Source organism: Lithobates pipiens, unplaced genomic scaffold (assembly GCF_037356315.1).
Source record: "Lithobates pipiens isolate NorthernLeopardFrog02 unplaced genomic scaffold, aLitPip1_a1.2 Scaffold_16, whole genome shotgun sequence".
Taxonomy (NCBI): Eukaryota; Metazoa; Chordata; class Amphibia; order Anura; family Ranidae; genus Lithobates; species Lithobates pipiens.
The window spans coordinates 47,781,129-47,796,591 of NW_027507748.1; the positions used below are offsets into that span (position 1 = coordinate 47,781,129).

At 45.7% G+C, this 15,463-nt stretch overlaps 1 protein-coding gene across 2 annotated transcripts in view; it reads right to left on the reverse strand.

Annotated features, from left to right (window-relative positions):
- The window catches only part of LOC143981770 (interferon-induced GTP-binding protein Mx2-like), a 94,930-nt gene that overhangs the window by 44,679 nt on the left and 34,788 nt on the right, over positions 1 to 15,463 (reverse strand). For both annotated transcript variants that reach the window (XM_077479858.1, XM_077479857.1), the window contains exons 5-6: positions 5,399 to 5,597; positions 246 to 324 (exon numbers count right to left, since the gene is read on the reverse strand). In XM_077479858.1, coding sequence (XP_077335984.1) covers positions 246 to 324; positions 5,399 to 5,597 — 278 coding nt within the window. The remainder of the gene's footprint in view (positions 1 to 245; positions 325 to 5,398; positions 5,598 to 15,463) is intronic.

Below are 15,463 nucleotides of genomic sequence, written 5' to 3' on the forward strand. Positions count from 1 at the left end.
CTTCAGGTCCATTAACAATATTCTCTGTTTGGGATTTTTATAGCTTTGCAGTACATCAGACTTCAGGAGAACTATAGCATATACTGTAGTTTAGCACCTGCTGGCTACAAGTGGTAAATATGGAATATTTATTGTGCTACAAAATAAATGCACAAAGTAGGATAACTATGAGTGTCACTCTTCAGTTTATGTTCCACTTTACGTGGCACAGTTTAAATAATTACTGTTACAAGCAAAAGACTTACAGTAATGTGCTCCACCAGTTCCGTTGTCAGCTTTACTGCAAGTGTTTGGATGGTAGCATAGCCTTCATCTAGAAGAACCCTTTAAAGAAAGAAAAAAAAAATACTGATGCGTTATTTTTTGATAATGAGAATAAATCAAGTAAAAAAGGTCTTGGACTCACAATTTTAAAATGAGAAAATGGTCCTAAGAAACTCTATTATGGTGGCATGTAGCCTCACTGTGCAAAGTTCTACAATCCATCCCCCACAGCAGTTATAGAACTGATACAAACCCATCTGATGGCTTACTATATAGGAACAATTAGCAGGTGAAGGTCTGCTTCCTTAAAGGCCCATACACACGACATGAAAATTGGAAGTAAAATTTAGTCCGACGAACGAGCTGCTGATTTTCGGCTCTTTAGTATGGTGCTTTCAACAGCCGATTCCGGCTGGAGGTGCAGACTATAAAATTGTTTTCGTACATGAACTCACCATCCAAATTTCGTTTAATTAGTGCGGTTTTCATACGAAAAAAATCGCAAGGCTATGCATGCTCAGAAACAAAAGAATACAGTGCCTTGCGAAAGTATTCGGCCCGCTTGAACTTTTCAACCTTTTGCCACATTTCAGGCTTCAAGCATAAAGATATACAATTTTTATTTTTTGTGAAGAATCACCAACAAGTGAGACACAATTGTGAAGTGGAACGAAATCTATTGGATTTTTGAATTTTTTTTTTTCAGTTAGGTTGGATGAAGAGCGTTTGTGAACAGCAGTTTTCAGCTCTTTCCACAGATTCTCGATTGGATTCAGGTCTGTACTTTGACTTTGCCATTCTAACACCTGGATACGTTTATTTGTGAACCATTCCTTTGTAGATTTTGCTGTATGTTTGGGATCATTGTCTTGTTGGAAGATAAATCTCCATCCCAGTTTCAGGTCTTTTGCAGACTCCAACAGGTTTTCATCCAGAATGGTCCTGTATTTGGCTGCATCCATCTTCCCCTCAATTTTAACCATCTTCCCTGTCCCTGCTGAAGAAAAGCAGGCCCAAACCATGATGCTGCCACCACCATGTTTGACAGTGGGGATGGTGTGTTGAGGGTGATGAGCTGTGTTGCTTTTACGCCAAACATATCGTTTTGCATTGTGGGCAAAAAGTTTGATTTTGGTTTCATCTTACCAGAGCACCTTCTTCCATATGTTTGGTGTGTCTCCCTGGTGGCTTGTGGCAAACTTTAGACGAGACTTTTTATGGATATCTTTGAGAAATGACTTTCTTCTTGCCACTCTTCCATAAAGGCCAGATTTGTGCAGTGTACGACTGATTGTTGTCCTATGGATAGACTCTCCCACCTCAGCTGTAGTTCTCTGCAGTTCATCCAGAGTGATCATGGGCCTCTTGGCTGCATCTCTGATCAGTCTTCTCCTTGTCTGAGCTGAAAGTTTAAAGGGACGGCCAGGTCTTGGTAGATTTGTAGTGGTCTGATACTCCTTCCATTTCAAAATGATCGCTTGCACAGTGCTCCTTGGGATGTTTAAAGCTTGGGAAATCTTTTTGTATCCAAATCCGGCTTTAAACTTCTCCACAACAGTATTACGGATCTGCCTGGTGTGTTCCTTGGTCTTCATGATGCTCTCTGCGCTTTCAACAGAACCCTGAGACTATCACAGAGCAGGTGCATTTATACAGAGACTTGATTACACACAGGTGGATTCTATTTATCACCATCAGTCATTTAGGACAACATTGGATCATTCAGAGATCCTCGCTGAACTTCTGGAGTGAGTTTGCTGCACTGAAAGTAAAGGGGCCAAATAATTTTGCACGCACCACTTTTCAGTTTTTTATTTGCTAAAAAAGTTTAAAATATCCAATAGATTTCGTTCCACTTCACAATTGTGTCCCACAATTTTAATGTTATATCTTTATGTTTGAAGCCAGAAATGTGGCAAAAGGTTGAAAAGTTCAAGGGGGCCGAATACTTTCGCAAGGCACTGTACATACAAAACTATTCAACAAATTTCGTCACTTCTGAAGTTGCATTCTGTCGTACGAGAATTTTCGTATGGTGAGTATGGTGAGTAACCTCTTCACTTTCAACATGAGACTAGCATGCCACAAAAAACAGATGATCGATCCTCCGAAAATCGGATCGTGTGTACGAGGCTTTAGTCACCTCTTCTCTGCAAAAGCACAGGTTCACATTTAAACTGAAGTTTACTCTGCTGATATTTTGTCCTCTCTAGCTTCTCCCTCCCCCATCACCATCATGTTAATAACATTGTTAAATAAAACCTTTCCACTTTCTATATATTCCTTGTTTTATAATCTGTGACAACATCACTGGATCCAGGGCTGGCGCTACCGCTAGGCGAACTAGGAAGCCGCCTAGGGCGCAGCCACTGGCACTGGCTTTCCTACCCTCCACCAGGGGGGGAGGGATGCCAGGGGGCTTGTCAGTGCCTTGTTCTCTACAGCGGCAATCCACGAGTACCGAGCCCTGATGAAGTCACGTGACGTCACGATACCTGTTGGGCTTGGAGCAATAGGTTTTACCAGGAACTGACGGAACTATATGAGCTTGGCGCTCATGAAGTGCCTAAACCCCCCTTACATCAAGGTTACTAGTGGAGGAATTGGAACATCAAACACCACTAGGATTGGGCAGAAGCATACGAGCTTGGCACTCGTGGATTGTTGGTCATTACATGTAAGAAGTGAGTTAATTTATTATGTTTGCTATAACAAACCCTCCTATATGGGATCATGTTATTTACTTTGGATAACATTTTATCACTGGATCGTCATTTTTTATTCATTTGGATTGTGTTTTCTCACTGCACAACCAGTTGTGCACACTGGACTTGTATTATTTTGTTTCACCTATTTGTCTGATATATGTCACATTTTGGTCAATCATTTATCATTTGTATCTAATATTTGATTTCAGCTAGTCTTGTTAATTATCACGTGTTTTTTTTTAGCCAGTCCCTTCGCACATATTTGCACACCATAGCACAACACTATCACGTATACAAGTCGGGAGCGGGACTGTCAGTGCTGTTTGGACTGAAGTGGACTGAAGAGACCACCTGGCATGAGAGAGACTGCCACAGTGACTTGGAGGGGTCGTGTCGTGTTGGCGAGGTGTTATCATCATCTGTGCTGCTGCACACTGCTGTCAGTGTCACTGTAAGAGTTCGTTTCATGTATGTGTGCCCGCCCATTCTAATTTCTTGTACTCCTGAGTCCTGTCCCTGAGCTACTTACTTACTATATCGAAAATAAAATAAGAAATATTTTAAAGAAATTTTAGTAAAGAAATCCCTGAGTATTGGAAGTTCAAGACATCAACCCAGTGGGAAGCTCAGTGACATCATATACTGCTATGTATACAACATGGACTGGGGGGGACTCTGATGTCTTATAGTGATGAAGGTGGCAGTGGAAGGTGCCCTAATGTCTGTGTTAAGGATGACCATGTGTATGATAGCACTGGTAGCAACAATAAAGACTTGTAGAATTGCCATGTGATAAGGTTGGCAGTAGTGAGTAGCCAAATGTCTTGAAGCATTGCCATGTGTTATAGGTGGCAGTTGTAGATACCCTTATGTATAGTGGCATTGCCATTTTTAAGGATATCAGAGGTAGGTAGCCCAATATCTGACAGCATTGCCATATGTCAAGGATGGCAGCCGTTTGTACTCTGTCATGTAGCATTGCCATGTGCTTTAGATGGCTATGATATGTACCCTTATGTCTGGTGGCATTTCCATGTGATAATGATGGCAGTGGTAGGTACCCTAATGTCTGGTAGCTTTGCCATGTGTTAAGGAGGACCATCTGCATAATGGAAGTGGTAGGTACCTTAAAGACTTATAGCATTGTCATGTGATAAGGATAGCAGTGGTTGGTTGGTAGGGTACTAGGGTACACTGGTGCCCTAGTGTTTTGTGGCATTGCCATATGTCAAGGATGGCAGCTGTGACAGACTCACACGGGACAGAGGATTTGGAGGGGATTGAATGCTGGCCTCTACCTATTATGGGCCCTGGCATTTGGGGGAACGTTGCTCTTTGTGAGCTGTATGCCTGGGGACTCTTGAGGCGGTGTTAATTTAGATACAGGTCCAAGACACACAGACTCTGGGAACTCTATATATGCTATATTAGAAATAGTGACTGATTCATACTGTTGAGACACATACTGTTAGATGCTAATGTCATCAACTCCAGCCACCTATCTGTTGTCTTCTATAATGTAAATGAGTCTAGTCTGGCTTGCCACAGCTTCTAAGAGTCTTTCACCCATTGTTGTTTGTGCCAATTAACCCTGCAATTGTATGAAGGAGTTCTGTGTTGAGATGTTTATGATAATGTGTATTGTATAGTCAGTGAGCTATGAGATGTGAAGTCCACACTAAAAAGGCCATATCTCTGAGTCACCTAGTCTGGGTAAATGATTAGATAACTAGCTCATGTTAATTAGGTTTCTGGGTACAGTTTTATCGTAAGCCTGCTGTATATATTTGTGTATCATCTCAAATAAAAGAGTCCATGTTTAGCAACTAAACAAGCATCGTCTTGTTTTGTGCTTGTGAGCGGTTGGAATATCTGATCTATATATTCAGAGTGGGAGGAAGAGGTATATGACAAAAACACTCAAGAAGAGCGTAGCGATGTTCCGTTACAGCAGCAGTTGGTACTCAGTCGTGTAGCATTGCCATGTAATAAGTGTGGTCATGTGTATGCTGTCGTAGGTATCTTTGCCATGTGGTAAGGATTTTTTTAGATCAACACCTACAGTTAGGCACAATGCTACCTAAGACTCTACTCACCCATAGTGCAGTGACCTATGTTTTGAAATTTTGAAGTTTTTTGTTTCTTTTTGGGGGGGGGGGGGTGGTGTCTGGTCTGGCCTAGGGCTCAAAATAGTCAAGCACCGGCCCTGACTCTATCTCTGTGCTTCTCTATGCAATGCAAAGAGATCATGGCTAATAGGAGGGGCCTGCAGGGCGCTGTATATAGCTTCTGCTTCCTGAGAACAGCCTAGTGTGAGAGATATCATGTTTTTGGTTAAATCAGATATTGAAGGAGCGGTGTTTTTTTTACTGTTTGTTCAGACATCAGCATCAAACCAGATACAACTGAGAGGTTAGCCACATTACCTAAAAAATTGGTGGTTCTCAAAGAAAGCTCTCTCATTGTTGATGGCATCCTCCAGGGAAACTCTGTTCAAGATTTCACTTTGCCCACGGCACTTCACGATAGTGTAGCCTTTCTTAAGCATGTATACCTGGTTTCTCACCACTCCTACAACATCATTTTCCGCTCCCCTGTCCACCAGGTCTGGCTTAGTCAAGATCCCTGCGTAATGAGATAGAGAAAGGTAAATTAGTACACCATCCATATGTGACCTACCTAGGTCAAGCTAAATGGCAATATTATTTTCTAGGTGAGACAGTGCCTTCTGGTAAATCGTCACTGACTTTGAAAGTTAGAGTTACGACTTTAGAGCCTCGTACACATGATCGGAATTTCCGCAAACAAAACCTCTGACTTTTGTTTGAAGGCGTGTGCCTGGATTTTGTCAACGGCAAGGAATTGTCACCCAACAGACACGAACGTAGTGACGTACTACCTGGTTTTTCAGCTCTTTAGCACCACCCTTTGGGCTCCTTCTGCTAATTTTGTGTTAGTAGAAATTTGGTGACATTTGATTCACGCTTTTTCATTTTGCGATATTCATTTAGCGCTTTTCAGTTTGCGCTTTTCATTTCATGCTTTTCAGTTTGTTTCTGAATGGCCGTTTGTCAACCAGACATGTTGTGGAATCGGAGGAGATAAAGTGTTATTTATTATTGGCCTTGGAGTTATTGCTTTAAATCAAGTCCAGTCCAGGAACAGGAGGAGGAGAATTTCTTGGACCAAAAATTGGTTGCTTTATTAATCGTGACCAATTATGTCATATGCCTTTGCTGCAGGAGCTCCAGGAGAATAATCCGGATGATTTTTGGAATTATCTCCGGATGACGGACCCCTGCTTTCACCAACTCTTGGTATTGTTGACCCCCTATATTAAGAAGCAGGACACATGCATGAGGCTTTTATTTTATTCTTTGGTTGAATAATGATTTGATTTGTTATATTTTCTATATTTTTGAATGCATAGAATGCACTCTTTGGCTAAAGAGGGAGTCCACTGGGAAAAAAAATTATTAAAAGCCAGCAGCTATAAATACTACAGCTGCTGACTTTTAATAAATGGGCACTCACCTGTCCCAGGGTCCAGCAATGTAGGCAGCCGAGGCCAATCGATCGCTCAGCTCTCGGCTGCTGCCGCCGCCATTCTCAGTGAGGGAAGTGAAGCGTTGCGGCTTCACTTCCTGGTTCCCTACTGCGCATGTGCGAGTCGCGCAGCGCAATGGGAATGGTCCGCGCTGTCTCTGGGACCCGTGGTTGTCCTAGCAGACAGCACGGCAGGACAGGAAGAGGCATAGACTCCCGTGGGAGTCTATGCCCGGAAGTGGGTGCAAATACCTGTCTTAGACAGGTATCTGCACCCCCTCCCCCCTGAAAGGTGGCAACTGTGACCCCCGGAGGGGGGGGGGGGGGTTCCGATGAGTGGAAGTTCCACTTTAGGGTGGAACTCCGCTTTAAGTTCTATTGGCAGATAGCATGTCTAATTTTATTTGTTTTCTTTTTTAATGCACAATAAAAAAAAATGAAGAATAATACTTGGCTATGTGCTTTACTTCAAATGACAGTTTGGGAGTAGGCAGTTACATTTTAAAAAATACAATGTAAAATTAACAAGGGACACCAACATAGTTGTAACTTTGATCTTAAAAACTACGGGATAGTGGTGTTGTGGTAGCTTTCCCCACCCCCCCCCCAAAAAAAAAGCATAATAATATTAATCTTGTTATCACTAGAAAAAAAAGCCTTTGAAAATGCATTTGCAATAACTCCATCAGTATCACCAGCAAAGCAGCTTCATTATTATCCCATGAAAGCAGGGGCGGATCCAGGGGGGGGGAAACGGGTCAATTGCCCCCTCCGAGAATACCGGCAAAGCCGGTTCCGCGGGTCCAATCGCGGCTGGTTCCGCGGGTACCCGCGGGCCAGTTCCGCGGGTCCAATCGCGGCCGGTTCCGCGGGTCCAATCGCGGCCGGTTCCGCGGGTACCAGCGGGCCGGTTCCGCGGGTCCAATCGCGGCCGGTTCCGCGGGTACCCGCGCTGAGTGGATGGGTGAGGGGGGGGGGCAGCTGGGCAGCTTAGGAGGGCTGCTGGCCAATCAGGCAGCCAGCAGGCAGGGGAGCAGGGAGATGACATCATCTCTCACTGCCCTGCATCCCTCCAGTCCTGCCCTCACTGTGTAGGAAGCTGTGTGCAGCAGAGAGATTGCATCATCTCTCTGCTGCCTATCTTCACTCTGGGACCCAACAAAAGACCACCTTAGCAGAAAAGTGACACAGTAGGTGACAATACGCAATGTGTGGCAGGCTTCGTGGCAAGTGGCAATCCGCAATGTGTGGCAGACTACGTGGCAAGTGGCAATCCACAATGTGTGGCAGACTACGTGACAAGTGGCAATCCACAATGTGTGGCAGACTACGTGGCAAGTGGCAATCCACAATGTGTGGCAGGTGACGTGGCAAGTGGCAATCCGCAATGTGTGGCAGGCAACGTGGCAAGTGACAATCCGCAATGTGTGGCAGGTGACGTGGCAAGTGACAATCCCCAATGTGTGGCAGGTGACGTGGCAAGTGGCAATCCACAATGTGTGTCAGGCAACGTGGCAAGTGACAATCCGCAATGTGTGGCAGGTGACGTGGCAATCCGCAATGTGTGGCAGGCTACGTGGCAATCCGCATCTGGTGGCAGGCGACGTGGCAAGTGACAATCCACAATGTGTGGCAGGCTACGTTGCAAGTGGCAATCCGCAATGTGTGGCAGGCTACGTGGCAAGTGGCAATCCACAATGTGTGGCAGACTACGTGGCAAGTGGCAATCCACAATGTGTGGCAGACTACGTGGCAAGTGGCAATCCACAATGTGTGGCAGACTACGTGGCAAGTGGTAATCCACAATGTGTGGCAGGTGACGTGGCAAGTGGCAATCCGCAATGTGTGGCAGGCAACGTGGCAAGTGACAATCCGCAATGTGTGGCAGGTGACGTGGCAAGTGGCAATCCGCAATGTGTGGCAGGCAACGTGGCAAGTGACAATCCGCAATGTGTGGCAGGTGACGTGGCAAGTGACAATCCCCAATGTGTGGCAGGTGACGTGGCAAGTGGCAATCCACAATGTGTGTCAGGCAACGTGGCAAGTGACAATCCGCAATGTGTGGCAGGTGACGTGGCAATCCGCAATGTGTGGCAGGCTACGTGGCAATCCGCATCTGGTGGCAGGCGACGTGGCAAGTGACAATCCGCAATGTGTGGCAGGTGACGTGGCAAGTGACAATCCGCAATGTGTGGCAGGCTACGTGGCAAGTGACAATCCGCAATGTGTGGCAGGTGACGTGGCAAGTGACAATCCACATTTGGTGGCAGACGACATGGCAAGTGACATCCTCAGGGCTCCCACTGATTCTGCATTATGGTGAGATGAACCATTTAATTTTATATTACAATGTATTAATAGAAATAATGCGCTTCAATCATCCTGACACCATAACAACCATGGTGCCGTAATGATTGAAGTGCCAATACCAGCCATTTCCCATATAAATTGCCCCCAAAAAAACATATTTTATAGCAGTGCCCCTCCCGAGACTAGACTCTGGATCCGCCCCTGCATGAAAGAAGAAGAGAATTGTACGCTGCATTTCGAGATTTCATAATTTGCCGCATCACGAATGTTAATCCTCCATTAGGAACGCTAGTTTACAAGACCGAACGCTTCTGGCTTGTCCTTGCTTCCGAGCATGCGTGTTTGTACTTTGGACTTTTGTCCGATGGACTTGTGTACACACGCTCGGAAAATTCGACAGCACACATTTGTCTGTGGAAAAATGTAAAACTTGCCATCCAACATTTGCCCACGGAAAATCCAACAACAATTGTCCAATGGAGCGGACAAACAGTCAGATTTTCCGCCAACAGCCTGTCATCACACATTTCCTGTTGGAAAATCTGATCGTGTGTACGCGGCTTAAAACTCAGTTTTAACTTTGAAATCCAGAGTTTTGACTTTTAGCCTAGGTTTACATTGGAGCAGGTTAGAAAAGATTTCAACCCGGCAATGCAGTCCGACTTCAGGGGCAATTTGACAGACATACAGTATGGACGGGTTCCTGCACAGATGTCTATACAAATTGCCCCCCAAAGTCACCAAATGTAGTACAGGAACTACTTTTCGAAATTGATTCGGACGGTGCTATTGCCGGCAATAGCCGCAGATTTGGCATGCGATTTGACATGTCAAATCGCATGCCAAATTGTTTCAATAAGAATATGGGTTGAAACTCATAGTTTTGGCTTTTAATCTCAGAGGTCTGACCTTGAAACTCTGAATTGTGTTGAAAAATTTCAAGGATGGCCCAAACTAGTAATTTCGTAATTCTGACCTTCAAACTTAGAATTGTGTTTAAATTTTTTTAGGGTGGCCTCAGAGCTCTTCCATACAATGAAAAGGGTTAGGGCTATGCCAGTTTTACCATAAGGCCTCATGCAGACTGCTCAAAGAAGCTGCTCCTACAGGCTTTTGAGCTCTTATTTTTTCTGCCTGGAAACGCCCCTCCATGTTAGCCAATGCGTCCATACACACTATGGCTTTTTCAGACATATGCTCCTACAGGCAGAAAAAATCCCCACCAAACTTGCGTTTTATGAGAGCAGTTAGTGCCCCAAAGAGCTCAAAAAAGCTCAAAGAAGCTCAAAAATGCACAAAAACGTTTGTTCTAGCTTTTTGATTTGTTTATACATTGGTTAAGAAAATACTATCTAGGAGGGCTTGTGAAAGAAAAAAAAACGCTTCTGCTCAAAAAAGCTCAAAGAAACTCAATACAAATGTGCACAAGAGCACGAAAAAGCACAAGCTTCTTCGGGCTGAAATAAAAGCTCGAATGCCTGTAAAAGCAGTTTTTTATTGTGCTGCAGTATGCATGAACCCTCTTATGCTGGTGTAATTTAAAGGTGATAGCCTTTTATAGCTTCCGCATGCTGAACAGAATAGCAGACCCCAGTCTTAAATCAGCGGATTGTAACCCCATTTAAATCATCAGTACAACACAGTCACATGTCAACCTGAAAACAAGCTATGAAAGTGGTGCAGGATGCATGCAATCATATTAAAAGGGTGCGAGTATGGCCACACATGCATTGGAAATTAGAAATATAGCACCCCATCCATAAGCAGCAGTTTTACACCCCCTAACACGCAACATAATTTGTCTCAGATTGTGGATAGGTCTTACAAGTTAGCTTGCAGCTTTGGGACTCTGATGGGGACCCTGATGTGTGTGTGTGGGGGGAGGGTTCTGATAGGTATCCTGATGTAAGGGGGACTCTGATAGGGACCCAGATGTAAAGGGGGGCTCTGATTGGGATTTTTTAGGCCACAAATAGTTTTAAATTATATGATGTTGCCTTGTACTGAAAAGCTTGGAGACCCCTGATATACAGTGGGTATAGAATAATCACATTTTGTTGCTTTGCAGCCTGAAATCAAGACAGACCCAGTTTTTGTTTTATTCAGCTGTATAACTGTAGCTAACAGCAGGCTGATGTTACCTGCATTCAGGAGACACTGTGCAGCATCGCTGCTGTGAAGCTATTTTCTCTTGGTGTTCAGCCTGGACTCTGTGCTGTAAATTCCTGAATATAGAATGGGCTCCTAGATTAAAGCAAAGCATCTTGGGACATATAGTCCAGGGAGACAAGATTTGCATTCAGCTGGACTGTTTTGAACTACAAATATCAGTTAGCTGAGGAAGAAAATCAGGATACTGGGAAAGGGGATAAAAGGCTTGTGAGTGGGCAGGATCTTCCGCTTGGGACCCTGGCCTAGATCTGAAAGCATGGACTCCGTGTCAGGTGGTGCTGTGGCTGAGTTGCGCGCAAGAGAGGGTCATCACGTGTGCATTCAAGGGGCATCCATTGCCAGCTTCAGTTGGCTGTCTGGCTCCTTCTGCTCTATCCACACCAGATCCAGTTGGGCCACAGCACAGTGTGACACAAGGTCAGACGCCATCCCTTGAGCCAGGTGGGAGTCACTGCAGAGCCTTCACACCTTGTCTTCAACAACACCAGTCGCAGGGATCGGTGAGCGGGCACTTGCCCATCTTCTCTTCATAAGAGACACTGCATGCAGACAATGTTGTGTTTCCTTCTGCCTACACCTGTAGAAATCTGCGCCACACTTATTCCTTGTCAAGCAGTTACAATGTTTATCTTGTGTCAGGATATCACACGCACACTTTGCATTCCCAGGATACACCAGCCTTTCTCTGCTATTCAGTATATCTTCAGGAAAATCACCTAAGAGCTAGCTTAAGACTCCAGGGTTTATTTTCTTGAAAGGGACTGCAACTAACCCCCCCCCCCCACAAGGGATTGATATTTGTAGTGCCAGAAAGACTTGGGACTCTATTCCTTAAATGAGCAGATTAAAGTTTATACAGATTAAGCTGTTTGTGTTGAATTACCTATCGCGCTGGTTCTCGGCTGCAGGGTACTGTACATATCACGCTCGCTGCAATAGGAAAAACACATTTTTCTATTGCAGCAAGTGAGAGAGAGAGGCGACAATGTTCCTTTGGTCTTGTATGGATTTTAAGGGGAACCCCTTACGCAGAAAAAACGACGTGGCGGGTCCCCCCAAGTTCCATACCAGACCCTTATCCGAGCACACAGCCCGGCTGGTCAGGAAAGGGGGTGGGGACGAGCGAGCCTGAACCATACCAGGCTGCATGCCCTCAACATGGGGGGTGGGTGTTTTGGGGAAGGGGGGCGCCCTGTGGGCCCCCCACCTCAAAGCACCTTGTCCCCATGTTGATGAGGACAAGGGCCTCTTCCCAACAACCCTGGCCATTGGTTGTCCGAAGACTGGGAGAGAAGGCCGGAGATCGGGAGAAGAGGCCGGAGAGAGCGGAAGAGTCAGAAGAGACCCCCAAACCGCCCCTAGACCCCCAAAGACAGAAGAGACCCAGAGCTGCCTAATAAACTACTTTAAAAACCTGTCTAGTGTGTTTTTTTATTTACACCTTTTTCCCCTAGGTGAATGGGTAGGGGTACGATGTACCCCATACTTATTCACATAGGGTGGGGAGCTGGGATCTGGGGGCCCCCTTATTAACGGGGGCTCCTGGAGTCCAATAAGCCCCCCGCCCGCAGACCCTGACAACCAACGGCCAGGGTTTTCGGGAAGAGGCCCTTCTCCTCATCAACATGGGGACAAGGTGCTTTGGGGTGGGGGGCCTGCAGAATGCCCCCCTTCCCCAAAGCACCCACCCCCTATGTTGAGGGCATGCGGCCTGGTATGGTTCAGGAGGGGGGGTGCTCGCTCGTCCCCACCTCCTTTCCTGACCGGCTGGGCTGCATGCTTGGATAAGGGTCTGGTAGCGTATTATTATTATTATTATTGTTATCATTTTTATACAGGATTTATATAGCGCCAACAGTTTGCGCAGTGCTTTACAATATGAGGCCAGACAGTACACTTACAGTACAAATCAATACAGGAGGGATCAGAGGGCCCTGCTTGTTAGAGCTTACAATCTAGAAGGGAGGGTCAAGTTGAAACAAAAGGTAATAACTGTGAGGGATGAGCTGATGGAGAAAATGAAAATACAGTTGTTAGGTGTGGGTGGGGTAGGCTTCTCTGGAGAAGGGTTTTCAGGGATCGTCTAAAAGCTAATAAAGTAGGAGATAGGTGGACAGATTGGGGTAGGGCATTCCATGGGATTGGAGAGGCTTTGGAAAAGTCCTGGAGGGGAGTATGGGAGGAGGTGATGAGGAAACTAGAGAGCAGGAGGTCTTGAGAGGAACGAAGAGAACAAGTAGGTTGGTATTTAGAGACTAAGCTAGTGATGTTGCTGGGGGCAGAGTTGTGGATGGCTTTGTACGTAGTTGTTAGTATTTTGAATTTAATTCTTTGGCTGAGCAGAAGCCAGTGGAGGGATTGACAGAGAGGAGTAGCAGACACAGAGCATTTGGTAAGGTGGATGAGTCTGGCAGCAGCATTCATGATGGATTGAAGAGGTGATAGACTATGTAGAGGTAAGCCAATGAGAAGGGAGGGGGTTCCCCTTAAAATCCATACCAGGCGACGGGGCTCACAAAGTGTCGGTGGCGAGAGTGACTTCCTTTTCTAGTCCCATCGTAACTCATCACGTTCAAAATGAATGGACTTTAGTCTGTGTGTGGGCAAGTCCATTCATTTGAGGTGGCTGAAGTACCTGAACGGTGCTATGTGGGGCTAGAAGGATTCCGACACCTCCTCCCTTACGTTCCAATGGATCTGGGGGAGTGAGTCCAAAGAAGACCACCATGGGATAGGGCAGCAGAAGACGCAGTGTCGGATTCGTGGAACCAGGTTTCAGTAATAGCGAGTAGGTTAAATGAGTTGGCGATAAAGATGTCATGGAGAGAGGTGAGTTTGTTGCAGACAGAGCGGGAGTTCCAAAGGGCACAAGAGAAAATTCTAACTTCAGAAACAGACTAGCAAGAGGGCACTAAAGTTAGTCCGGCCATAAGTTTGGGTAAGACAAGAGAGATAATAAAGCATAGTAATGTGGACAGGTCTACAGGCTGTTGAGCAAAAATAACATACCAGCATTTTTAAAGACACACATGAAAAGCAGATAGCAGTGTTTCAGTTCCAATGGACGTAAGGGAGGAGGTGTCGGAATCCTTCTAGCCCCACATAGCACCGTTCAGGTACTTCAGCCACCTCACCTCCTTTTCTAGTCCCATCGTAACTCATCACGAATGGACTTTAGTCTGTGTGTGGGCAAGTCCGTTCATTTGGAAGTCCATCATATCTCCTTCGAAAGTCAATCGAGAAGACCGTCAGACGCAGTCTGCCGCAAAGTCCGGTCATGTGTGGGAAAGTCTGTGCATTCAGAAAATCCGTTGGAACTCCACCGAAAGTCTGTCGGACCTAGCCTGCCGGAAAGTCCGGTCCTTTGTACGTGCCATAATTGTCTTGGTTACTACCAAAATGTCTGAACCCAAAGTGTCAGAGGTGTCGGAGGACTTCCACGGTCGGGACAACCAGTGGGTTGCAGTTTCGTTAGGCTGCCCTGACAGGTGTATGGCTACATAACACCAACATGTCAGAAGAAAAACAAAATCACTGAGTTAGAAAAAGGATCACCCCCATATGTCAGTATTTTATTGAACCACCTTTTGCTTTATTAACAGCCTTTAGTCACATGTAAAGTGGAGTTCCAGGCTTTTTATGTTTATTAAAAGTCAGCAGCTACAAAAAGTGTAGTTGCTGTCTTTTAATAAACAGACACTTACCTGTTCCACGGTCCAGTGATGCGGCCGAACACCGCCGGCACCTCCATTGCCACTCTGGGCACCCAGCCGTGACAGCTTTCGGCTTCACGCCAGGCACGCACAGCGCATGCGCAAGTCGCGCTGCACTCCCGGATTGGTCAGGCGATCTCCTGGGACCTGTCACGTGTCCCAGGAGATCGCTTATGCCGCGTACACACGATCGGACTATCTGGCGGACTTGGACAGGAAGCCCCCCTCCTAATGAAGCCCCCACTCCCCCCCCCCATAAAATTACATGCCAAATGTGGCATGTAAGTGGGCGAGGAGTGCTTAAAGCGGAAGTTCCATTTTTTTAGGTGGAACTCCACTTTAACTGCTCAAGTTCAGTTAAATGTGATCGTTTGAGGACTGCAGTTTGCAAGTCATTCTACAGATTTTCAATGGGGTTTAAGTCTGGGCTCTGACTATTCCATGCAAGGACATTCACCTTTTTTTACTTCAGCCACTGCATGGTCATTTTTGTTGTGTGCTTTGGGTTAGCACACAACAGTAAACCTTCTTCCCAATTGACAACTTTCTGGCAGAGGGCAGCAGATTTTCCTCAAGAATTTGGTGGGGTTTTTTTTGCCCCATCCATTTTTTCTTCTATCCGGACATGTGCTCCAGTCCTTGCTGCAGAGAAACACCCCATAACAGGATATCACCACCTCCATGCTTTACTGTAGGAATGGTGTTATTTGGATGGAGAGCTGTATTGGATTTCCGTCAGACATGTCCTTT